This window comes from Eleutherodactylus coqui, chromosome 1 (genome assembly GCF_035609145.1).
Source record: "Eleutherodactylus coqui strain aEleCoq1 chromosome 1, aEleCoq1.hap1, whole genome shotgun sequence".
NCBI classification, from domain to species: domain Eukaryota; kingdom Metazoa; phylum Chordata; class Amphibia; order Anura; family Eleutherodactylidae; genus Eleutherodactylus; species Eleutherodactylus coqui.
Window position 1 is genome coordinate 150,060,422 of NC_089837.1, and position 27,429 is coordinate 150,087,850.

The 27,429-nt window shown below is 42.7% G+C and overlaps 1 protein-coding gene across 1 annotated transcript; it reads right to left on the bottom strand.

Moving 5' to 3' along the window:
* Nucleotides 1–27,385, bottom strand: BDH1 (3-hydroxybutyrate dehydrogenase 1). Its single transcript, XM_066601670.1, has 7 exons — nucleotides 27,286–27,385; nucleotides 24,153–24,245; nucleotides 21,087–21,156; nucleotides 18,155–18,262; nucleotides 11,375–11,516; nucleotides 9,382–9,534; nucleotides 1–2,519 (listed from the first exon to the last, which is right to left on the bottom strand). The coding sequence occupies exons 2-7, from the start codon at nucleotides 24,215–24,217 to the stop codon at nucleotides 2,050–2,052; spliced, it is 1,008 nt and encodes a 335-aa protein (XP_066457767.1). The 5' UTR covers nucleotides 24,218–24,245; nucleotides 27,286–27,385; the 3' UTR covers nucleotides 1–2,049.
* Nucleotides 27,386–27,429: the final 44 nt, after the last annotated feature.

A 27,429-nucleotide genomic window follows, 5' to 3' on the forward strand; every position in this document is an offset into this window, starting at 1 on the left:
GCAAAAATATTTTAATAATTTTGTGAAATTGTATTTCATCTTTAAACAAAAGCGAAGCCCATACCAGTACAAAACATCTACAGAATAAAAGGTAAAATAAATGTACTACAAAACATGTGAGAGTTCTTCCAACATAGTAGTAGCATCTTCATAAGTGCCTAATTGTACTATTACTAATAGCAAGTATTGCTATGAAACCCTCAGCCAAGAATTAGAAAGGTGCAGGATGTGCCAAGAATAAGCCATTGTATAGGGTTTGTAGTATCTAGCTGCCATGACAATTCTACCATCACTTCATGGGAATGATAGCAAAATTTCGATGAAAACCGAAATTGATGCAAGTATTAGATTCAAGAAGTATATATGCAAATTCTGCAGGAGTGCCCTTTATTTTTTGAGAAACAATATAAATACACAAAACTTTGTTGTTGCCTGTAATTGTACAGACAATTGAAGGAAGTATGAGGTAGTTGTCCTTCAAAAAGTGCATAATGAAAAAATAAACTTGGAAATTCAGAATATTTTACATTTTAGGCTCCTATGGTGTTTTTCCCTTTTTGCTGTAAGAAAAAAAAGGCAACAAATTTTGTAAAGTAAGCTATTGCTTTTTCTGGGCCAAACATAGGCAGCGGTGTCATTTTGACATACCTGTTTGAGCGCAATGGAAAGGATTCTATTTTAGCTACTTTCACATGCAGCATAAAATTTATGCTGTGAAACTGCACTAAATTTCCGCCAATGATTTTGTTATGGAGTTTGTTATAGAAATATCCTGCATTGCAATGAATGAAATCTGCAATGAACGTCTGCGGAATATCCACAACCTACAAAATATGCTGCGGATTTGAAAATCTGCAACATGAATAGAATCAGCAGTGGATTTTTATGCTTTCAGTGAATGGGGTTTGTGAAAATCCCATTTGCTAAATTGTACTGTACTTTCCGTATATACTCGAGTATTAGCCGACCCGAGTATAAGCCCAGTAAATTAATTTTATCACAAAAAACTGGGAAAACTTATTTATTCGAGTATAAGCCGAGCTATACTCGAGTATATACTGGGTAAAAAAAACAAAACCTCCATACTCACCTCCCAGCCGGCGTCTGTGTCCCCGACAGCAGTGCAGAAAGCTGCTTCAATTTCTGTGTTCCCGGCGGTGGTGCGGCAAGCTGCTTGAATTCTCCCCGCCATCCTCTCTGCTCGGCTCTGTCATCCCCTGCCGTAAGCGCTATGATTGGATTGAGCACCGGCTGTGATTGGCCAGTGCTCGATCCAATCACAGCGCTTACTTACACAGCGCTGACAGCGGGGGATTTGAAAGCAGAGCAGGGAGATGACAGCAGGGAGAATTCTAAAGGAGTTTTCCACACTGCCGCCGGGGACATAGACACCGGCTGGGAAGTGAATATGGAGTTGTTTTTTTTTGACCCTTCACTAACTCGAGTATAAGACGAGGGGGGCTTTTTCAATACCAAAAAATGTGCTAAAAAACTCAGCTTATACTCGAGTATATACGGTACTTGCAGAATTTTGGTGCATTTTCTGCATTTCGAAATTCCATTACTACTACGCATTGTTTGAAATTTGCGTTTGTGTGCTGACAATTTGATTTTGTTGTTGCCGTTTATGTCATACATTTGAAAAGATGGTATGACAGGAGTATGAAATAGAAGGCTACTGCATTTTGGCACTTGTAAAAAAAAAAGCAAGTATGGAGTGATCTATTTTAGTAAGCCTGTAAGTGAATAGGCATTTGAGATGGTTTCTAATGAAATAATTTAATAGCTAAAAACTATTGGAGTGAAACTTAAACCATGTAAGGCTCTATTCACATCTGCATCTTGGCTTCCATTTATAGTGCAGGCAAAACACTCTGCCAAATCCCTTATTTTGACAGGAAGAACAGTATTCAGAGCCTCTGGCATAAATGTGATCGGAGCCTTAGAAAGTGCTACATTCTGGTTGTCACAACATGATGTGAGGTAGTAAAGGCTGCTAATATGATGTCATTATCTTCTTAAAATTAACTATAAACCCACTAAAAATAACTAATGGATGTAAATCTTATCTGATATGGCCCCAGGCAGGTGTGTCATAACCTGCATTCTGAGCCACCAGTAGTAATCCATGGGATTGTAGCGTGTATATGGAGTCGCGGCAGTGAGAGCATGAGTGACATCATTAATGACAGGAGCCGTGTCTGCTGAACCACTATTACAATATGTGTTCATCCTGGCTATTTTCTCATCAAAGTACTTCCTTCCATAATCATTCTTCACGATTTCAGGTAAGTCGTTCCACATCTTTTCAGCAATTGCTTTGATTTTTTCTGGGCTGTATAAGTCGGTGGCTACGATGAAATTTCCAGGTTCTACCACACTCACCTTCACCCCGAGGGGGTGCATCTCATAACGCAAACAATCAGAGAAAGCTTCTACTCCAAATTTGGTGATACAGTATGGAGAACGAGCAGGGTTTGCCATGCGACCCAACATACTACTTATATTTACTACACGACCTGTAACAATATATGTGCATAAAATCATATTAGAGCATATTGCAACATGCAATCTTATTGTTTTATATGTACCAGATGACAAATGAAACTGAGCTCAGCACTATTTTGACAATGGCAAGTCATAGTTGAGAATGTAATCTTACATAACTTTGTGTAAAAAAAGAGACAAGTATTATAGAGGTGATACCATTATTGGCTAATCTGAAAAATTACATTTGCAAGCTTTCAGAGCACAGAGGCCCCTAGTAAACATGATGTTGGGGCCTCTGTGCCTCCATTTTACATAAAAGTATTAAAAAGGCTGTGTCCCATTAAAAAACAGTTACGCCTCATGTCCACGGGAATGCATGGATTCCCAGTGGAGAATCCCGCAGCACTTTCCAGCTGTGCCCACAGCCATGAGGCTAAAAAAGACATTTACACACCTGTCCGGATGTGGCACGGGTCTCCTCTGTCGCGGATCTTCTTTCTTCTGCATGGCAGATGCATCCAGGTGTGCCGTGTTTTTTTTTTTGATTTTTTATAATGTCCTGCTTTCCCGCAGCACAGCCACAGTGTCATCCGTGGATCTATTTGCCATGGATCAGATGGCTTCCATTGACTTAAATGGAAGCCATCTGTGCGGGAAAACCGAAGAAGATGGAGAATGCTGCGGGTGTTTTCCTGAGCATGCAATCCGCACGCCTGGGAAAAATAACATCCGCAGGGACTTAATTACCTGCAGGTGCCCAATGATTCCCTATGGGTGCGGATCACACGTGTGGGAGACCCATTCGAATTTTTAATATGAATTTTTCCCGTGGACATGAGGCCTTATAGTTATGTAGCGTACTGGAGTAGTACACTCCACAAAGCACTGTGGTATTGATTTTTCAGTATATACAGCAGAAATAGTATGGTACTGTGCTAGCGAGAAAAAATGTATGTTAAAGGGGTTGTGCCACTAAAAATATTGTTTATAATTAAATCCAGCCCATAATTAGAAACATTTTTTCAACAAGTATAAATGCAAGAAATGTTTATATCTCCAGATAATCCAAGACTAATATTGTAATAGCTCTACTTACTGTCTCTATTCTGTGTCCACATTAATAGCTTTTCCAAGGTGGTCACACATGCTCAGTCTTGCTTCACTCTTTACTCCGCTAGGTATGTGGAGGGATCCCTGATGTGGTGAGCGGCTGCTTCTGAAGTTGCTGCATCCTCTCTGATGTCAGAAGAGATGCTAAACAAGTGCTAAGAGAAGCAGAGAAGATGCTGGAATATCAGAAGCAGCCAACTCACCACACTAGGGATTCCTCTGCATACCCAATGAAACCGAGAGAGAAGTAAGACTGAGCATGTGAGTCCATATTGGAATATTTATTGAGGTGGACTGAACCGAGAAAGCTCCTCGGTAGAAACAGCAGGCAGCGCTATTCTGACATTCGTCTTGCAATATCTGGGGATAAAACTTTTTTTAATAAGTGTAAATCAAAAATTGCTTATATTTATAGGCTGGATTTAACTGCAACACGCCAGACCACAGTGGGCTGGGAAGCAATGATGGTGATCACGGTGGTCCCGCTGTTTTCCCTTATTAGTGGAAGGCGGTATGCAGTTGTAAAAATAACCATGTAGTTTGTGGCCCATTGGGCTACCCGTGAAGTCGGATAGGGTGAGATGGCAATTTGTCAGGTTTGTGACATCAATCGGTATACAGGCCAAGACCTATGCACGACAAAAAAATAATAAAAATGGGAAAAATAATATAAAAGGGAATTGTCTGTTCCCCTGGAGTGTAGTGTGGACCCTCAGTGCAGATGTTACGGTGGTGAGAAGGGACTCCAGGAGTCAGGATTAAACTTTAAATCAGTAGGACAAATTCACTGAGGCAGAACAACTTTATACAGTTAACCTTACTTTGTTACTTGAGGTAGATATACATTTTCTTTCAATATGCAGGCATTAAGTACAGAAATCTCATCTGAAGGATAGGGCACTTTATCAAGTGAAAAGCACAAGATTCTTTTCTATCCCCTATGATTTGCCCTCCTGCTTCTCTCTTTCTTTCTTTCTTTGCTATTCCTTTAAATAGGAGTACTCTCTTTTCGGTACTATATGCTCAAGCTGTTGTTTCTTGCTTCTGTGTTTGTTTAAACTAATTCTTTTTGCTTTGAACAATACTCCATACTAATAAATGTTAGAAAGGCTGAATGTTCACCCTTGATAAACAGTTTTTAAATATATAAATAAAAATTATGTGCTGATAAATTAATGCTTAGGCCTCCCTCACACAGGCGTTTACTGCGGTTTCAGCAGCATTGTCATGCATTTTTTACAACATTTTGGCTGCATTTTTAGCACAGCTGAAAATGCAGCCAAGGATGCTGAAAAAAAAAAATCAATACTCACCTAGCTGGCACTGTCCAGGTCCCTCCTGCTGCTTTCTGTAGCTCCTGGTACTTGTCAGCACCGACAGAGGATATTTTGCTAGGGTTTGAAGACATTAATTGAATGTCTGTGATTGGGGCATCCAGTGCTGGCTCTGATTGGCTCAGCCCGCTGACACTCAGCAGGCTTAGCCAATCAGAGCAATTTCTTGCTGGAGGTGGGAATTTCAATCCTCGTTACAAGTAATAGATGCTTTGAAAGCTTGACAAGTGGCCGGCAGCCTGCCCGGAGCTCTGGAGAACAGCAGAAGGGAAGCAGACGGCACCAGCTAGGCGAGTAGTACTTTGTTTTTAGGTAGTGCAGCTAGTTCTTGCATTTAGCACTACCAAAAATGTGGTACCAAGTTGTACCACATTTTTAGCAGTGCTAAAACCGCTGCCCATTCATTTCAATGGGCAACGTAGGGCTAAAAACGGCCAAAGATAGAATATGCATCGCTGTTAAAGCACGGTGTTGAACACGCTGCGTTTTGGAGCTTGTGTGAGCAGTCCCATTGAAATGAATGGGAGCATTGTACAGCGTTTAGCGCAGAGCTGAAAACGCAGCTCTAAACGCTGTACAAAAACATCTGTGTGAGGGAGGCCTTTATGTACATTAACCATTTAACTTTTCAACACAAGTTTCAAAATTCTGTGCTTATTAATTTCTTAAAATATCTATATAACAGCTCTTTTTCTGATCAGATGGAGGAATTTTTCAATGTTTTTTTTACATAAATTGCAGCAAAAATTGTCACAAATCTTCCCATATGCCAAAAGTAAAATTGCTAAATTTTCATTGTTTGAACTACACTCACCAAAAGTTGAAAAACTGCTTACGGCTTACCAATAGAGCATATCCTAAAGTTTTAGGTATATTGATAAATACTAGAGTTGAGCGAACATATTCTGCCGAGCTTGATGCTCGTTCGAGTATTAGCGTACTCGATGGTGCTCATTACTGGAATGAGCATCAGATTGTGTTCGACCCCGCACCAGTTTTTGGCCCCTCCCCAGCGCGCCATGAGGTAGAGGGAGAAAAACAAAAAGCTCGGGACCCGACATCCCACATACAAAAATGCTCGAGTCGCCTATTGTAGTCAGTGGGGTTCGTTACTTGAGTACAGCTCTCGAATTTTACGAAAAGCTCGACTCGAATAACGCGGACCCGAGCATTTGGGTGCTCGCTCATCTCTAATAAATACTAATGCCAGAAAATGAATATTTTAGCACAAATCACAAGATGCTCATAGCAGGCGAAGATTTGATTTTGACAGTCCAAAATGCGCTTAAATGTATTAAGATGTATGCAACTTTTAATAAGTTTGACGTGATTTACTCCAACAATTTGGTTTAAGACAGCCAATCTTAATAAATTTTGTTCACAGAGTTAAAAGATAACATGCTGGCTGGCTGCCTGATTCGGCCACTGAAGGGGAGAGAAGAACTTTAAACATACTATGAATACATTGAACTCCATAATAAAACCGTATTCAGCAAGTTTCCTCTGTTAGCAGCTGCAGGCAGCTAGAGTATTATGTTTAAAGTCTATTTCTAGATAGGGGATTTGAAGTTTCGAAAAATTGAGCTCTAACTGCTATTTATACTGAATAGCCACTTCATTAGAAACACCCATCACCCATCTAGTAGCACACTGGACCCCCCCCTTCGACTCCTGAACCGCTGGAATTTATTGTCGCATAGATTCCACTAGATGCTAAAAATTGTTGTGCAAGAACATTGGCCCATGTGGACAGGATTTCTTAATGCAGTTGTCAGAAATTAGATGAAGGTAATGACATGCTCCCAATAGCTGACAGGAAGGGTTCATCAATTCATGCTGACCCTTACATTAGAATAATGCAAAGGAAATATGGATTAATCTGACCAGGTAATGTGTTTCTACTGCTCAGGAATCCAAATTTAGCATTTTTTTCCTCACTGAAATCTTGCCTTTCCTTTTTCTCTTAGGCCGGTCTCACATGACCGAATTTCAATTGCAAATTCCGCAATTGTATCATCTGCGGTAATACAAATGCATTGAATTACGCAGTTCTGATTACATTACTGTGTCAGAATTGCATAACCTACAAGGGGAAAATAGAATACAGCTTGTTCTATTTTACCAAGGATATCCGAGACAGAGCCCATTTGTCACGTTGTGCATCGGAGACCTGTAGTTCTGTGGGTTTCCAGAAACACAATACCACAGGTGTGGAATGATTGGGCTGGCTGTGTGTTCTCCAGCCAGCAAATCACCGCCGGTCTGCTGCACATAAATACCAGCCCCTATGGCTAGAGGGAGCTGGTCATTTATCCTCGTCATTCCTCTCAGAACTCTGGTGTTTGGAGTCATGCATGTCTTGCTGCATGCATGAGGTTCTGGCTGGGATTCCCTCGTCTGTTGGTGTGAACAGTGTCCTGTTCTGCTTGTATGTCGTTTACCATCCATGGCAAGTCAGGCCTCTAGGTTCCAGCGTGGAGCTGTCCCTATTGAGATGATTGCCCTGATTGCAGGCAGGACTCCCTGAGGTTTGAGTGGTCTTGTTAGCATAGGGACTCACAAGACAATGAGGACTCTTGTCGTGGGCTCGTGAGCTTAAGTGTCTTGGCTAAAATACTAACCAATATCTCGTATGTACTTTAGCTATTCCAGACTCTTATGCATGTTGGTATCCTAGGTAAGGTTTTTGGTGTTTGTTAGTTGCTGTTGGATGTCTGTTCGCAAGTCCCACTTGCTCCGCAAGGTTGGCAGTTTTTGTAATACTGGCCCCAGCTAGTACAGCACCAATGGCCAGGCCTTGTTCAAAGCAATTCTTACTGCTTTATTTTTCCATTCTATGTGGATTCACATTGAAAGTAATCCACAGAAAACTTAATTTTAAACTGCAGTCCAGGGCATGTGTGTAACTTCCATACAGGAAAGACCCAATTGTGAAAGGGCAGGTGTTGCTAATAAAGTGGCCATTTAATGTAGATGTATTAAGAAAGTAACAGGCACAGAATTTCGTACCTAAATAGAACATGTTGTTTATTGGTTACATGGTATACTGTAGGCATCAAAACTTTCTTAAAGAAGTCTGTACCCGATCCATGCAAAGAGCATAAAATACATTCATAAGATAACTTAAAGGGGTTGTCCCGCGGCAGCAAGTGGGGTTATACACTTCTGTATGGCCATATTAATGCATTTTGTAATATACATCGTGCATTAAATATGAGCTAAACAGAAGTTATATACTCACCTTACCTGCGCTGGCGTCCCCGTCTCCATGGTGCCGTCTAATTTCAGCATCTAATCGCCCGATTGGACGCACTTGCGCAGAAGGGTCTTCTCCCTTCTGGTCGGTCCGGGCACGAGCGGCGTTCTGGCTCCGCCCCCTTCTACGCGTCATCAATCAGGAGGCTGGAATCGGCACACGTGACGGGGCGGAGCTACGCAATGACGCGTGGAAGGGGGCGGAGCCAGAACGCCGCTCGTGCCCGGACCGACCAGAAGGGAGAAGACCCTTCTGCGCAAGTGCGTCTAATCGGGCGATTAGACGCTGAAATTAGACGGCACCATGGAGACGAGGACGCCAGCGCAGGGAAGGTGAGTATAAACCTTCTGTATGGCTCATATTTAATGCATGATGTATATTACAAAGTGTATTAATATGGCCATACAGAAGTGTATGACCGCACTTGCTGCCGCGGGACAACCCCTTTAAGTTTAAGTCGCAGTGTGACGACTTTCTACACTACCTCCTGGACAGCCACGAATATTCAAGACCGTTTTATACAGCAACTCCCGGTCAAGAGAGATTCTATAGAATATGTATTACTACACCTTATATGACAGTTTTAAAGGGGAAACATATGTTGTCTAATCTGTGTTAGGCCACTTGCATGCAGAAGGGTCAGATTCCGCTTGCGGGATCCCACAGCGAAATCCGACCCTGTGCCCGGTCAGTGACCCCTGCGTACCTGTCTACAGTCTTCTTTATCTGTACTGCAGATGTGTCGGCCATCATGCCGGCACACATGCACAGTACAGATTATACTGTGCCGTTGTTAGCTGATGATGCAGATCCCGCAGCCTTTCCGCAATGATGATTAAGAAAGGGACGTGGGTTGGACGAATTGCATTGACTTCAATGGAAGCCGTCCGCACGGAATCCACCTCAAAATAGATAATGCTGCGATTTTTTTGCCCACACCAGCGGAAAATCAAAGTTGATTTCTGGTTGTGGGCAGGAAAATCCGCTTTTCCATAGCATGGTATGGACAGTACGTGCTAAGAATCTGGAGGTGGACGCCCCCTCCAGTTTTGCAATGCAAATCTCGCTAAGTGCAGGTGGCCTTAATGTTTCCCAAGATTCTAACCAAAGAAACCTATATTAACCAAATATAGTCGGTAGTTAGTTTGACAAAACTTATTCACTACAGATTGCCATACAAAACTTTCTTACCTTTAGCTCTACGAATGAGGGGGAGACAGGCCTTAGTAGTTCGGACAGTACCCCATAGATTCACGTCAGCAACTTCTTTGTAGGTCTCCATACTGGTGAACTCTACTTCTCCAAATGTAGAAATTCCAGCATTGTTAACAAGACCCCATAATCCTGAACAAAAGTGCAGATTAAATTCTTTATTCATGTAACATGCTGCAGGAAGGTGATCTAAGAAGAACTAAGTCGGAAATTAATGATAACATTTAGGCTGGCTTCACATGGGCGAGAAAATTGCATGAGATGTGTGCGTTGCTGTGGAGGAGATATATATATAGTGAAATGTCTATTTCACCACCTGAGCCAGCAGAACGGAATATGCCGGCCACATCCTGTTCTGCTAACCATTATCAGAATATGCAGCTTGATAGAAATACACGCTCATAACCTCAGGGCACATTTTTTACCCGCACATAACCCTCAGGCGTCATTTGACAACACGCTGCTCACTCCATCGAACTCCAAAAGATGTCGCCATTTTGCACATGAAACCACGTGATGTCAGACGTCCATGACGACAGAAACTCATGCAGGACCAGATGTAAAAAGACCATAATTGGACCACCAAATCCCATGCTTTGATTTCCAATTGCATATTGCTTCTGGCATGCCCATAAAGGGCAATTAACTTATAATGCTATGTAAGATGCTATACACCTACTAACAAAAAGAGTCGAGGAAGACTTTTTACACTGACAGTCTGTCTCGGTGTCAAGTTCTTCTGTGCATGCACAATCTCTGAGGATTAATCCGGAAGGATGCAAACATTCCTATTGATTACGCCGCGGACCCCAAATAAATCCAAGACATCGGAGATGCACAAATATGAACCCCATTCTTCTGAAGCGCGTCATGCACGGGAGCATTTTTTTCCCCGCATGGCACCGTGATGCAGGAATTAAATTGCGGCATGTCCTATCTTGTGTGTGCTCAACGCATCACACCGCCTATTGTTCTCATTGTTTTTACATGAAAATGCCTTGCATCCTCAGGGATTTCACATGGATGGCGAGGGTTTCAATCATTGTTTTTTTTGGGTAATTTTACCAGTATTTATGATGGAAAGCCATGATGGAAGCCACGGACAGAATTACAAGATGACCACTGCGTGTTTAAAATACTGTATGGCGGAACCATAACAATATGGAAAATTAGTACTGGGTTTAGAAACTCCAAAATGTGAACCAAAACTAACACAAAATGAAGATTACAGAGAATTAAGCAGATCAAGACTACATGTAAGCAAGTATACAGTCAGAAAGAGCTGTTGGAAGATGTAAATCACTTTCTAGGTAGAAGACAGGAGCTTCTTCAGGAACCTGTACAATACACTATATACCAGAAGAATAACATGGAGCAAGCTACCTGATATTCACAGGTAATGAGCAGTACAGGACTCCATAGTATAGTGTAGAATGGCATTGCTAGACAGCCAGTAATGCACTTCAGTAATACAGATGTTCCTACGAGTGAAATGATCAAGGTAAATTGGATATTCCAGCATAGTACATGTGCAACAGATCTAGATTGCCTGTGACATTCTATACTGAATCCGGCTTAAAAGTGGTATTCTCATCTATAATATATATTATTGTTAGCTGTGTAGTCGTTTACGACCCTCAGCAACCCTAAAGGCTAGCTCCCTCCATGTTTTTCAGTTTTGCACTGCTTCTTTCAGTTGTGTGATATCCATGCAGTATCGGCTCTGACAGTATCAGCCATTGTGTCTTTTGGCGGCCAGGTCTCTTTTGCCACTGATGTATCCAAGCATTATAGATTTTTCTAGCGACTCTGCTCACATTACATGGCCAAAATATGTGATTTTGAGTCTGGTCATCTTCCCCTCCAGAGATATATCAAGTCTTATACGATTCAGGACTTCTCTGTTTGTTACTCTCGCCGTCCAGAGTAATAAATTATAATATATATATTTTTTTTTTAACCATGCACTCACCTTTTTCTGGGTCTTTCAAGTTTTCTTTTATGATTTCCACAGCTTTCTCTACTTCTTCTTGCTTCACAACATTCAATTGTACGGTGATCATTCTATCACTTTTTATCTGGTCCAGTTCCTTCACACCAGCATGTCCCTTGTCCTACAGTTGTGATATAATGAGCTTCAGTTACAATTTAGTACTCAGGAGCCTTTTTATAGCCATTTTAGAACTGTGTATTACACAATGCAAATATGCCTGTGTGAATGAGGCCTTAGTATTACAAGTGGGATTTGATGGGGTATATTTATCAGCGATAAAAGCTTTATATCTCTCAAGCCAGAATCAAATTTCTAGGACAATATTCTCCCCTATTTGATATTAAGAGATATACCTGTCAAGGCTGCCCTCTCTCTCCCCTCTTATTCACTCTAGTAAATTGTAGTAATTGTAGTGACCCAGAGTTGTCACTACTAAGGATAGGATAATTTCATGTTATAAGTGTCTTTACATGTTCTGGGGCTATCATCTTTGCATGGGCTGAATTGATGGCTACGTTGGAGTTGGTGAGTGGACAACTAGAGAGTTTAGATCAGAGGGTCATAGAACATCTGTAATCCAGCATTATTTAGCATCTGTCTAGCCCCTGCTGGAGGACTCCAGAAGTCTATAGAAACACATTCAGTTCTATAAGCTTCAGAAAGGAGAGCACCTCAGGTGCAGCAACAAGTGCTAAAGGAAAGTGACCCACAGCGAGATAATAATAATCTTAATAATCTTTATTTATATAGCGCCAACATATTCCGCAGCGCTTACAATACAGGGGAAATAAAACAAGACAACGGTTACATGAAGTAATCAATTGGTGGAAACAGTAGGGGTGAGGGTCCTGCTTCAACGAGCTTACATGCTACAGATAATGGGGTGATACAGAAGGTAAAGGGGCTGGAGATGTGCACGGTATGGCGAGGTGGAGAGTGAGGGATGCTATACACATAGACAATGGTCAGGCCGTATAGTGGTTAATCGGGATGACTGCAGGTGCCAATTGATTACAGCTAGCAGGGATTGCAGTCTGTGGGACAGGGAGCATGTTATCAGGCAAAGTACTGAGGGATTTGGTTTAGGGGATATGGTATGCCTCCCTGAAGAGGTGCACTTTTAGTGCACACCTGAAGTTTAGTGTGTCAGTGATTGCCCGGATAATTTTTGGCAGCGCATTCCAGAGGACAGGTGCTGCTCTTGAGAAGTCTTGGAGGCAGGAATGAGAGGTTCAAATTAAAGGGGCACTTAGTCTGATCTCATTAGAGCGGAGGGCCCGGGCTGGCTGTTGGATTGAGATTAGGGAAGCAATGTAGGGCGGAGCGGTGCTGTGGAGAGCTTTGTGGATGAAAGTAGTGAGTTTAAATTGTATTCTGTATTTGACAGGCAGCCAGTGTAGTGACTGTCACAGGGCAGAGGCGTCAGAGTAGCAGCTGGACAGGAAGATGAGCCTGGCTGCCGCATTCAGGATGGATTGGAGGGGGTAGAGTCTAGATACAACACTGTATGAGACTTCCCAGGGCCCCAGTGAAATATGAATAAGCAGTATGGGAAATTTGTGTAGAAACGATGGTATCTCCGGAGTTGGATATATGGAAAAGGACTGCATTCAATGTAATCTTGTTTACCGCCTGATGTTTCAAATATATGTGAGTTTTACTCTTTAATGACCTTCCTGACTCCTGGATCTTCTCTCTCTGGTAAGCTGCACCACAACACAGAGTCCAGCGCATACCATACCGTCCCCCCATCATTTCACTGTAGGCAGCCGGCTGAGGGTTATGGACTGCAATTGCCACCGTGACACACGTCTCCTGCCTTGGCTCTCTACATTGCGTATGAACAACAATATTCTTGGATATAAAATGGCTATCTGCAAGTTCAAATTTAGCATTTTTGCTGATGATTTGCTTTTATTTGTTTCCAGGCTGCTCTCCTCTTTGCCACACATAATGCAGATTCTCTTGGACTTTGGCCCCTTGTGTGGGCTAAAAGTTCATCCATCTAAATCTGTTGCCCTGGGCATAGCCATCCCATATCAGAAAACTTGTCACTTTAAACTTTGCTTTCCAGAAGGAATCCTCAACTCTATCATATCAGGGGCTTAGAATGCCATCTGACTCAAATAATCTGTACTTTTGTAACTACCCCATAAAATTTAGAGGACTGGTGGTTAGGACACCTGTGATCAGAATGGCGATTTTACCAAAACTGACTTATCTCTTGAGAGCTCTCCCAATAAAGATCCCTACGAAACATTAGAGCGGAGCCTGCAGCTCATTAATAAATCTAAATAAATAAATACAACTTAATTTCATCTCCATCTCCATCTCCATTACAACCTCTCTTATGGAAACATGGTTTCCTACCAGCGCAATCTCCCTTAGATTTCCGCTGGTGGCCTCAGACGGTACTAACCACATATGCTAAGCTCAACAGAGGTAATAAAATGATCCCCTTTGAGACTTTATGACAGGAACCGGCTATCCTGCTTAGGGAACACTTTAGGTATATGCAATTCCATCACTTCTTATCCTCAGTCAAATTTATACCTAAAGACCTACAAATAACTGGGTATGAAGTCTTTTGCCGTACTTTTCCTATGAGTGGAGGCACCAATTTAGATCTTCCCTCTTTGTAGGCCCTACCTTATGTATGTGAGCATAGGAAAAGGAGTTGGAGACCATCCCAAAGAAGGGATTCTGGCAACAGATATTTGATAATATCCGTTCTCTCTCTTGATCCAGCAACATTAAAGAGACCTCCTACAAGATCCAACTTGTTGGTATCTCACCCCAGAGACACTCTCCAAAATGTATCCCTCTCACTCGAATACCTGTTACTGCAACTGTGGGGGCACTAGGACCCTAGCACATATTCTACGGTTTTGCCCAATAGCCAAGTACACTGGAAGACAGTGGAGAGGCTCTTAAACTCCATGCCTGGAATCACGATTCAGTTTTCCCATTGGTCTGCATTGCTGAATGGTGATATAATAGGCTTGCCTATTAAGCACAGACAAGTGTCGGCAGATATATTATTAGCAGCTAAGTGGGCTATTGACGTCAGCTGGAAATCTTTAAACTATTCCCTTCCCCAAGACACTAGCTAAAATTAAGGAGATTAATAGCTTTGAGAAATTGCTCAAAGTTATTGAAAAGAAAATGCCCAGATTTGAGGCCATATGGAGCGCTAGTTGATTTAATTTCGTATTTTCCCCTGGTATTGCAATTTATATAACATTCTCAAACATCTCTGGTTTACGTGTTCAGGATACTTCTTTGTTTTTCAGTAAATAGTCTTTTCTTTTTAGATACTACTCTTATGTTATCCCCTCTGTGTTTCAACACTTTAAAATGTGAACAGACTCTGCATAGTTATCAGTTCTTGAGATGGGGGACCTAACCATAGTTTGAAAATGTATAAATATAAATAAAGAGGGTTAGTGAAATGAATATGACTCCATGTTCAATCCTATGCGTAGCCATTTTTTGAGCAAGTAGTCATCTTTTGTGTCAATTATTTTGTACTTTTCCTTTAAGAAGATTTTCTAAAATGTATTGAAGAATAAGAAGGGACCTCGATGATTAGAACATTCCAAAGCCCTATATTGAATGTTTCAGGTCATTGCACCCTGTTCTCCTGTCTTTCTCTTAACAAGTATTGTTCATAATTAAAGTACCTTTGTATTCTGAGAAGTTAATCATGTAGGATTCTACTGCGAGACTTTTCCTTTAGCTGTTTAGATGTTAAATTCCTTATCTTGCATGTTTATGTTTCTTTGACAATAGTAATAAATGAATTATAATAGATTTGAATTATTGCAATTAGATCATATGCCCCTATAAAACCTGAGGCCTATCAATCAATAAACAGATAACTTTGATCACGCTAAGAGTAGATGTGGTAATAGTTATTCTCCTGAGCTCAGCTTATCTCTAACATTGAATTTGGACCACAATAGCATATCGTATAGAAAATATTGGTTTGTACTAACAAGAGTTTGAAAAAAAATATGTTAACAATTTCTCCTGGGCATCTTTCATACTTTGAGACACACTACCCCAAATGATCAGACTCTTCCTCAAGTTCAGGGTCTGTTTAAACAAAACGATTATCGTTTGAATGAGCAAATGTTGTAAGAGTATGCTCGTGCAGCCTGTTTATACAGGCAGATGCATTGTTGGTTTGTTCAAACAAGAAATCGTTACATTGTTCACATTTGCTATATAAGAGACTGAGAATGACTGAAAGATCGGTATTTAAACTGAACAATTAGTGAACGAGCCAACGATGATTGTTATGCCTGCGTAAAGTGAATGATGAGTGAAAAGTGAACGATTTATCATTCATCGTTAAGTGGCTGGCTGTGTTTAGCCTGAACAATCCACTTTTTTTCTTCAGAAAATCCTATAGATTATAAGCTCTTGCAGGTAGGGCCATTTCTCCTATTGTTTAAAATGTTTATTAGTCTAATACTATATATAATGTCTGGTTTTGTCTGCTCATATACCTATTGAGCTGTAAAATATATTAATGCTATATAAAGATTATCATCATTAACCTACAATAACCCTGGTGTCACTACACAACCATACGAGGACCTACTACCCTACCCTACTGTCTCCTTCCCTTTTATATTTGGAGCCCTTGCAGGCAGTCTTCTCTTCCTCTCTATCAGTTGGTATCTCATTTATTTAATGTTTATTGTACTTGACTTTATCTTATGTTATGTACTTAAACCTTTTCCTATGTGCAGACACCTGCAATTAATGACACTTTACAAATAAATAATAATTTTTGTTGATCTTGCTTGATTTCCCATGATTTTGCTATTGATACTTCACACAATTATTTTGTTACTCTGCAAGTGTTGCTATGCTGTAAAGTAAACCATATCATAATCACAAACAAATAGGCAACAGCTAAGCATAAGAATTTGCAGTGGTGAAATGGAGAATGTCAGGTTTTATATTCTTTCTTTCTCGAACAAAGAGCTACATTAACAAGTTACAACGCAACTGTCTAATGAGGTTACAGCCTACTACATATTTGACCCACAGCCAGTCATTGTAGCTACTTGTTAAGGACATTTTACATGGCCCAAATATAAGGCACAAAGTTTCACCCAAATAGTTCTTTGCTCGATCACTGGGCTATGAAAAGGGCAAACAATTAACTAATCAAAAAGCACTCTTTCTTCAACTGATTATGGCTCTTTAGCAAGCAGAGAAAATGTTTGAACATCAGCTTTAGAGATGAGCGAGCGTACTCGGAAAAGCACTACTCGCTCGAGTAATTTGCTTTATCCGAGTATTGCTGTGCTCGTCCCTGAAGATTCGGGTGCCGGCACGGAGCGGGGAGCTGTAGGGGAGAGCGGGGAGGAACGGAGGGGAGATCTTTCTCTCCCTCTCTCCCGCCCGCTCTCCCCTGCTCCCCGCTGCGACTCACCTGTCAGCCGCAGCGGCACCCGAATCTTCAGGGACGAGCACAGCGATACTCGGATAAAGCAAATTACTCGAGCGAGTAGTGCTTTTCCGAGTACGCTCGCTCATCTCTAATCAGCTTCACATCTCACTTTGTAAAGAGCGAGATGTGCAGGCAAACAATGATAACTGTAGGGGGACAAAAGACCATATTAAGGATTTTTGTCTCAATACAGACATTTATCGGCCGCGTGTGAATGACAGTGAAGGAGTGCCAATCAATGTGCACTGTTGGTCGGTGCTCATTACCATGGGTGGATTCTCGGGCAGTGTAAAAGAACTCTAAAGGCCCATTTAGGCCCCCGGGAGCAGGAGCCACCGACGAATCTCCGCCGGTCAGCCCTATCTGATAGATAGGCTGACCGTGGAAAATCGAGACAAATCGCAGCATGCTGCGAATTGCCCACCGCAAGCGGAGAATCGCAGTGGTTCTCCGCTTGTGGACAGTGTACCGGCACTTTCCATAGCAATGCTATGGAAGGCTTCACACAGCGTGATTCGCCGGCGGTAAACTGCCGGCGAAATCACTGCCATGGGCAGGGGGCCTTACACTAGAAGAATGTCACACAGGAGCGAGTATCGCTGGCTTGCAAAGCACAGGGCCGGGCGGCTGGAGGAGATTTCACTCTTCGCTCTCCCCCGCCCCTCTCCATTAACTTAACACAGCGGACGTTCAGGACTGAATGGCTGCTGTTTACACTGAACGATCATCATTCAGGATTTTATGCTGCATGATTGTTCAGTGTAAACAGCAGCTGTTCACTACTAAACGCCCGATGCGTTAAGTGAATGGAGAGGGGCGGGGGGAGAGCGGGGAGTGAACTCTCCTCCAGCCACCTGGCCCCCTGCTGGCCACTCTGTTAGCGAGACCGGAAATACTCACTCCTGTGTAACAGCATGGGAGCGAATATATGCGGGGACGAGTGTCGGGCATCATTTGCCTGACATGCGACCAGTGTAAATGGGCCATTTCCATGCGTATTTGTATGTCCAAATCATGTGCATTTGCACACAGAAAAAAACATGCAACCATGCTCACATTCATTGAAATGGACAATTAAGGTAATTAGTTCAATATGTGCTATTTTCGTGCACAAATGCGCAGGAAAACAGGGCATGCTGCGTACTTGACGTGTTAAATTGATAGTGACTAGAGCTAAACATTTTTTTGCTCTGTCAATTCTTATGGATTTATTAATCTGCGTGCAATTTGCAATTCATATGGAACAGCCACAGACATTTCTGCAATGAATCCACCATTTATGAACATACCTTTAACAGGCATCCTGCAAATACGGTGAATCCTTTGCTATGGAGATTCTTAGCCAATGAAAATCCAAATCCTGAATCACATCCTGTGATGAGCACTGCTTTATTACCCTGCAAAGATAAATCACAGATAACCATTATGCCAGAAGTGGATAAATGCAGTTTCAGGTAAAATTGAGTTAATGACACCAGTGGTCTAGTACTGAGGTCCTCCATGCAGGCAGAAGTGGGAGTGTCAAATCAAACAATGGATGAATAGTGGTTATTTCCCAGAAAGAGTGTACAGGCTCCATGTACACGGGCAGTTTAGTTGCAATTAAAACCGCACCAGTGTTTGCCAGAGTCCTAGTAAAATGTGGGCAAAAATGCACACAGTTTTAAAAATGCCCTTTTTGGTGCAGTTTTAATTGCAACTGAACTGCCCAGTGTAAGTGGAGCCATAATGTAACATAGGCATCTGACTTTAGTTCCTTTTTCAGATGCTGTCAAAACTAGAGATGAGCAAACGTACTCGGTAAGGCCGATTTTGCAATCGAGCACCGCGATTTTCGAGTACTTCACTACTTGGGTGAAAAGTACTCGGGGGCGCTGTGTGGCGGGGCGTGGCGTGGTGGAGCGGGGGGTAGCAGCGCGGAACAGGGGGGAGCTCTCTCTCTCTCCCCCCCCCCCCAATCCCCTCTGCAACCCCCCGCTCACCCACAGCGCCCCCGAGTACTTTTCACCCGAGTAGTGAAGTGCTCGAAAATCGCGGTGCTCGATTGCGAAATCGGCCTTACCGAGTACGTTCGCTCATCTCTAGTCAAAACCTAATATCTGCAGGGTTTTGAAGATTTCATTAGTCATCATTTTAAGCAAGTAATGAACTAATTACCACAGAAAATACATTTCCAACATCATCCTCATTTCACATACGCATTTTAACTTTTAAGCTTACTTTTCTCAAGACTACAGGCACTCCACTTACTACTACTGGCACCATGTCCTCAAGTTATCTATGCACAAATAGCCACATTCTGTATATTCCCAAAGTAACAGCTAAAGGGGTTGTTTGAAACAAAAAAACATGTTCCCCATGCCAAAAAATAATAAGCAGATATTCACCTCTTCCTGGCCAAAAAATACTTTTGATTACTTTTCATGGAGACAGGTTAACTTTAAAAAAAAGCACAATTCTGGCACTTTGTAATTTTGTTCTGACAGCATTCACTATGCGGGACAAACATTGCAGTATTTTAATAGCTCAGATTTAGGGCTTATTCACAGAAGTGTATATTGGCCGCCATTTTCACTGCCGGCCGATATATGCTACCATCTGAGCTGTCTTCCCCCTTCCCGACGGCTCTCTACCTCTTTCCTCCTTCCCTATGTATTAAGTAATATGCAACCCATTCTATTTAAACTGTAGGGTTTTTAACAGTGTAGGGCTCGTTCACACGAGTGCTAACAGGGCTCAAAAATCGCACGAACAAAGAATACCTCCAACCGCTGGGTCTTGCGGTGAACTGACGCCACAGCCCCGAAATCCCTTGGTTGACAAAACTACTGTGATCACTTTAAATGCCTCACTGGTGGCACATATTATTGTTTAACAGCACTAGCCACAGTTAAACTCCCTCCCACTCCCTTTCTTGGACGGCTCGCATAGACTCTTCAGAAGTCTCTGCTTGCCATCGTAGCCGAACACCAGCGAGTGATCGTTTTGCAGGGGCCATTTGGGACACCCAAACAATGGGCATTTAAATGGCTGTCAGACTTGATAGCAGCATTTAGAGGCTTAACAGCCAAGATCAGTGTCAGTGCTGATCGCGGTTGTTGTGGGTGGGTGTCGGCTATCACACACAACCAGCACCCGCCTGGTATGGAGCAAAATTGGATTGTGATCCTGCTCCATATAAGGCCTGCTTCACACGGGCGACAAAGTCGCGCGATTCTCCCGCATTGCAACAATGCTATAAATTGCATGTATGTGAAGCCCATGCTTTCCTATTGGTTCCTTCACATTTGCAATGCTTTGTAGCATGCAACATTGCGAGTCAAAAACCTTGTTGGTTTCGCGATATGCGCATGACTTGTGATGTTTTGTAGTCCATGTTTCCCCATGGTGCCTTTCTCTCTGTTGCATCGCATCGCACGAAAACGCAGTTTTCGTGCAGTGTGATTCAATTTTGACAGTAGGAAATCCTATTGTCAAAGCCCTAAACTAAGCCCTAGCTGCATAAAAAAAAAAAAAAAAGAATACATCGCCTATCTGACACTGTTAACTACTCTCGCATCTTCCTTGAAGCTCCAGCAGACATGCTTGAAGTTCTCCTGCAGAGCTTCCTGGTTGGGACTTTGAAAATCCCTACCTCACGGAAGTTCTGCCCCTGATTGGTTTATCGAGCGCTGGCTCCACCAATCAAAGCCAGCGCTCGAGGACCAATCACAGTCATTCATTGAATCACTGAATGGCTGTGCTTGGTTTATCGAGCGCTGGCTCTGATTGGCTGACCCAGCGATTGAGAACCAATCAGAGGCAGAGCTTCCTGAAGCAGCTCTGCAGGAGACTTTAAGCAAGTGCCAGGGAGCTTCAGGGAAGATGACAGCGCCTGAAAGGTGATGTATTCTTTTTTTATGCAGCTAGGGCTTATTTATGGGGTAGGGCTTATATTTCAAGTGTTCCCCTCACCTCCCCTCGAAAATCCTCACATGTAGTGCTACAGGTGACTTTGTAGCACCACTTGCGACTTTGTAGCGCCACAAAATGTTCTTGCGGTGATATCGTGTCGCCCGTGTGAACCAAGCCTCAAATATCCAACCCCACACATCCAGGATGTAAATGAATGCCCTGTGGTGTTAAGGCGTTAAGAAAATAAACAAAATGTGAAACAAGCTTCAATTCTGGGAGATATAAAAGCAGAGTGTTATTTTATTTCAGTGTACCGTAACTACATACCCTTTCTGGTGGACTTGCATAGGAACGGTTTGTAGCTGCATTCAAGACAGAAGACAATTTCTGCAGAACTCTAAGAGAAGTGTGAAAAAACCCAGTAACATCCTTAAAAATATATCTTGATAAAATACAAAAAGAGTCTACAGAATATGAAACGGGGTAAACCATGTACATTGGGATTTTGTGGAAAAAAAATAGCGTATCATTTGAACATGAGATTACATTTGATAAACATTCCTTCAGTTTAGGGGTTAATAAACATGGCCGTTTTACAGCTCCATAATAGGGGTATGAGCCATCTACTGTATTTATATAGGCCTTCAATTTTGTGGGTTTTTTTCTGTAGTATTTCATAGAAATCCGATTGGAATAAACATTGTGACATGCTGACATGACTAAGTGCGGAGGTAATCTCCACTAGAAGCATTGCAATACAGGCTCCATTCCAGTAACCATGAGTCATAAGCGGGCTATAGACTTGACATTTTTGCAGACAGATCTGTTTATAGTTAAAGGGGTTGTCCCGCAAAACAAAGTTGGCGTATACACTTCTGTATGGCCATATTAATGCACTTTGTAATGTACATTGTGCATTAATTATGAGCCATACAGAAGTTATTCACTTACCTGTTCCGTTGCTAGCGTCCCCGTCTCCATGGTGCCGTCCAATTTTCAGCGTCTAATCGCCCGATTAGACGCGCTTGCACAGTCCGGTCTTCTCCGTGTTGAATGGGGCTGCTCGTGCTGGAGAGCTGCTCCTCGTAGCTCCGCCCCGTCACGTGTGCCGATTCCAGCCAATCAGGAGGCTGGAATCGGCAATGGACCGCACAGAAGACCTGCGGTCCACCGAAGGTGAAGATCCCGGCGGCCATCTTCGCAAGGTAAGTAAGAAGTCACTGGAGCGCGGGGATTCGGGTAAGTACTATCCGTTTTTTTTTTCAACACATGCATCGGGTTTGTCTCGCGCCGAACGGGGGGGCTATTGAAAAAAAAAAAAAAACGTTTCGGCGCGGGACAACCCCTTTAACTGTTATTTTCTTTCAAATTTTGCTTTTTCCTCCCCACTTTCAAAAAAATCATAACGCTTTTATTTATCCATCAACTTAGCTGTCTCATGACTTGTTTTTTTTTTATCGGAAAGGGAGGGGGGCATTCGGGACCCCTGAAATCAGTTCAGAGTATTTAATTGTTAAATGTACTAAAAAGAGAAAGCGGAAGTGTTACTTTCACTATTCAACCCAGCGATCACTTGATCACCGCTTGCCCCCTGGCACAGCAGAGCTGCAGGGTCCTAGCAGACCTTGATCAGCTCCATTAGTGACTACTGTCCCAGCAGGGGGATGTTTTCCCCTGTAACTGGGGCTCCATGGATTACCCAGCTACAGTGGAATAATGTGGGAAAAAAGGCAATGTGAATGACCCCCGGAGGTCTTATATGACATCATGGGAGACCTAAAATATAAAAAAAGTAGTGAAAAAAAGGCAATGTGAATGACCCCCAGAGGTCTTATATGACATCATTGGAGACATAAAATATAAAAAAAGTAGTTACAAATTAAAGGAAAAAAAACAACAAAATAAAATATATACATAAAAAAGAAAATGACCCACCGCCGACGCCAAGCAAAACGGTCACCATATGCGCCCTGCAAACCAACACTATACAAACTATATATCAGAATGTCCAAAACAAAATAAGAAACCCATTCCTATACATTAATTTAGCATATATATACTTTTCATACATTTTAAAAATGACTACAAATGGTAAAAAAAAAATCATTTTTTAGCTTTTTAACCCCCTTTAAATTTTAAAAAAAGGAAAAAAAAGTCAGTGAAAAAGAAATAGCCCAATATGTCATGGAAAAAAAACAATAATAAAACAACAATAATTTCGGTAACTGAAGAAAAAAAAGAGGGTAGTGAAACCACCACATGGATAAAATCCCTAAAAAGTGTCTGGTCCTTAAGGTACAAAACACCCTGATCCTTCAGGGATTAATGGAAATTACAAGAAACTATGAGTGCTCCCATTCTCATTCAGATGTGGCCACTTCTTCATGGAAGCCTGATAACATGTTGGAATAATACTCACCTCACTCTCCGAACTAGTGGGTCATGATGTACTGCTATGACTGTGTGCAGGGTATAAAACACTAAGAATGAGTGGATGGTAGCTCTGAATATTGTGTCATGAAAAGCTATTGACACCCTTGCACTGCTTTTTTTTTTATTGTCTAATTGCTTCATAAATGCGAAATTAAGCAACTTTTGAAATCATCTTCATAAAAAAATCCTACCATTTTGCTGCTGAAGAGTTTATGCAGCACTTTACATAGCTAGCTTTGCTGCTACCTCTGACATAGATCTAACAGGGAAGGATGAGCCCACACGAGGAAAGCCTCAAACTCTGAGCAGGCGCAGCTCGCGTTGATTTCAAGGAGAGCCGCAATTGCAGTTATAAGCGCCGGACACTACACAGAGGTCAGAGCAGAGACTTCTGCTGCTTCCGCTCTGAACCCTGTGTAATTGCGGAGCTGTCAGCGGGAGCACAATCAGCTTATCGGTCGGAGTCCCTGGGCATAGGTCATCAATAGTTTTCTCTCCTGGAAACGCCTTTAAGGCCTCATGCCCATGGTCGGGTCGGATTCTACCTGCGAAATATCGCAGCGGAATCAGACCCGGCGCCCCCCAGAGACCCTATTACTCACCTCTCCGGATCTGCGGCTAGAGTCTCTGCCCGCGAGCCGGTTTGCATGCGCATGATGCGCCGGCGCTGGGCAGTGATGTGATTTCCCACGATACTTCTGCTGCGCTCACAGCGATTTTCCACTATGAATAGGACATGCTGTGATTCTCCCCCGTGAGCTGAAAATCACAGCTGATTTCCGCTCATAGGCAGGGGAGAATCTTTCAATCTAGCATGTCTATGGACGGCTATTGCTGTGGGATTCGTGGTGGGTGTCTAACTGCGAATCCCGCAGCAATTATCCATCCGTGGGATTTGGCCCTAAATGCTAGTAATCCAGATCATGTCATGCAGTAAAGTATTCTGGATCTGCTACATACCTTGTATGGTTCCTGTTCTGCAGTGTCCTTGTGCGGATATTGAAGTAGGTCCTGGCAGCCAGCATTCTCTATCAGTAACTTTCACCTTGATTCCTATAAAGAGTAATAAACCAGCCTCTCCTTTATCTGATGTAGATACATTTACTGCTCAGTAGCTCATAGGTCCTCAGCAGGTAGCAACTACTACAGTGATAATTCAGTCTATTAAGCTTATCTCTCAGATTAAAATTAGTAATAGGTTTTTTAATAGGATCTGGTCCAGCAGTAACGTTCCCTTCAGAATAGTAATATTCTCATTGGTTAATACAGATTTAATATGGGCACTTCAGCTTTCTACCATATTTTTCCTGTGTATTGACCACAAGTGTTGAAGCAGGGGGTAGAACAGCTCTTCTGGCAGGAAGGCTGTGTCACATATATAATGTTATCTGGGGCTTCGTGAATTGAATAGGAGCCTATTATTAATACATACACAGATGTGATGTGTGGGTCCTCAAGTACAAATAATTATTTTCCCAGCAGGTCTTCCCCCTAACTACCGTAGTAGAGGAGGGCTCAAGAAAGGCATACAGGTCCCTTTAAAATTCTTTTATTGTATGTGCCATCATCACATCCTCAGGCAGAGTTCCATAGTCTCACTGCTTTTACTGTAAAGAACCCACTTCTAGAGGATGCCCCCTTGTTACAGTCATGGTCCTGGGTATAAATATATTTTCTAAACTATATGACCCCCAATTTTGATAACCTCTCTGGGTATTGTAGGCCACTCATTCCACTTATTAACTTAATTGTCCGCCTGCTGTACAAGGACTGCATATATGGCACGAGATGTACACTGGACAGCAATGCCAATCATGGAGCACATTCTAAATAGGGATCGTAAAGATATATTCGATAAAAGTAATAGATGCAAAAAAATCAAATAGATAAACAGCAAATAAATACAAGTGACTCTTTCAAAGTCCCTGAATCCAAAATTACTAATCTCAAATCACACACTTAAGAACCTGCACACTTAGGGTCCATTTACATGGAACGCCTGTTGGGCAAGTGATTATTTTTTCCTGACAAGGTTATGAAAAAAGAAATAGGGGCTATATGGATGCATTTTGAATCCATGTACATCCATATATGCAGTGGCACGATTTCAGTGCTGAACTTTTCCGGGAAAATGTGTTAGTAATAATAGGATTGATAATGGTCCTCCCATGTGCATAACAGATTTTAGTGAATAATAAAAGACGCACCAAAATTTACAACAGTATATCAATTTACTTTGAAAAGTGCGGAAATAAAAAAAAATGTTTACCTTTTTTGCAACAGTAACATTTACAATCATCACAGTCAAAAAAAGCTTAGAAAAAAACCCATCAACCAAGTTGTTGGTAGTGCGGCCCTGAGTCACCACTGCTTGTCCCTGGCTCAGGTCTGTGGTCACTTCCCAATGGAGTGAAAGGTCCGGAGTACTGCTGTCCAAAGCACGAGAATCCCAAATTCAGGGAGTCCAAAGGGATTGCCCGCTTTGGATGTAGGACCTCTGGTGGTACTGCGGTAGTGTGGGTGTTGGCGGTGGCTGGGGTGGTTTGGGTGGTGGTGGCGAACCACAGTGGCGGAGGTGGTGGTGGCTGGGCGCTCTGAAGGTGTCGTTGCGCCTGCCGATGTGTTTCCAAAACATACATAAACTCAGCTGAACAGTTCGGCTGTATTGCCATGTCCAGAATATATAATATAAGATGCTGAATTTGCACCTGTAGATGTTCCGGGACTCTGCGCATCAGGGAGGCCACATTTTGCCCAAAGTTTTCGTATGCGTCCCTAGCGGAAGCCTGTTGCTGCAGCAACCACAAAACTTCATGCACCATGTCCACAGTAACAGCGGCTGATTTGGCGTCGACAGGTCTTCCCCTTTTCTGGCTGGGCTGTGCACTCACCGCAGCCGAGGGTACTTATGGCTGAGTCCCCGCCGACGTCTGCACATCCGATTGAGGACCGCGGCTTGTGCTAGGCACTTCTGACAATGGCACGGGTGAGGGCTCTACCTCGCATTCTACATGTGGGGTAGGTGTTTGTATGATAAGGGGTTGGGTGGGTATGAGACAGCTGAGAGAGGTAGAGGACATGTGGAGTGCATGATGGGATCAGATAAGGTGACCACATAAAAGCACAGCTACAGATATATGTGCACAGAGAGAGAGATTGCAAAGCAAGTCTAAGTACCTGTCAGCGCAAATCTGCTGGTCTACACAAAACGGCAAAATCTGCGCAGCAAAACTGTGGCAATGCACATTTGCGCTCTGCATACCTACTACGCTGCGCGCATCGACAAACTCAGCACTTCCACAGCAAATCTTTTACACTGCGCCCTGCAACAAACTCTGCTCTGCTAGCCCAAATCTCTTATACTGCGCCCTGCGACAAACTCTGCTAGCCCAAATCTGCTGCATTGCGACAAACTCTGCTCTGCTAGCCCAAATCTGCTACATTGCGCCATGCGACAAACTCTGCTCTGCTAGCACAAATCTGCTACATTGCGCCATGCGACAAACTCTGCTCTGCTAGCACAAATCTGCTACACTGCACCATGCGACAAACTCTGCTCTGCTAGCACAATGTAATTGCGGATTCACTGGGATACACACGCTTCCATTCACTTCAATGGAAAACTCGTGCGTAGAAAAGCGCTCATCTCAGCATGTTGCGTTTTTTTTTCATGCATCACATTCGATTTCCGCTCATGTGAAGTCTAATAATACCCTATGGGCAGTGTCTGCTGCAGAATTCTGCAATACAATTCGCCCTTGGGCAGGAGCCCTGGCATCGTGATTCTGAATAATGCCCCCGGTAAATACATCAATCTGTGAATGGGAATACCAGGCAACACTCAAAGCCCGACCCAGAGCCATGATGACTGCACTGCTAAAAATGAACTGTTCTTACAGGTGCGGATACCCCATATACACCAGTGAGCCATGTAATAATGAATTGGCACGGACAGGCGCCACGTCTTATTACACAGCAGATGCTCAGGAACTGAGGCTGTGGCTGAAGTACAGTCACAGGTACAGAACATACTCTACACAGGGCCATCACATATTACACAGATGTAGGGTTATATATATGCCTCCGTACATACCTGACTGTGCCCACTGTCCTTCACTCACACTGTGGAGAGTGCCAGGTTAGAGGAGGGGGGCTGTCTCCCTCGGAAGTGACCTGCCATTCGTCTGGCTCCTCCTCGCTGTATAATAAGCTCAGCCTGGCAGAGAGAGAAGAGGAA

Excerpts from the sequence above, each read along its gene's own strand:
- BDH1 (XM_066601670.1), bottom strand. The coding sequence starts at position 24,217 with ATGCTGGCTGCCAGGACCTACTTCAATATCCGCACAAGGACACTGCAG. Across the intron at positions 18,263-21,086 it reads ATGCAAGTCCACCAGAAAGG|GGTAATAAAGCAGTGCTCAT; the intron begins GTATGTAGTTAC and ends TTATCTTTGCAG. Across the intron at positions 2,520-9,381 it reads CCTCATTCGTAGAGCTAAAG|GTCGTGTAGTAAATATAAGT; the intron begins GTAAGAAAGTTT and ends ATATTGTTACAG.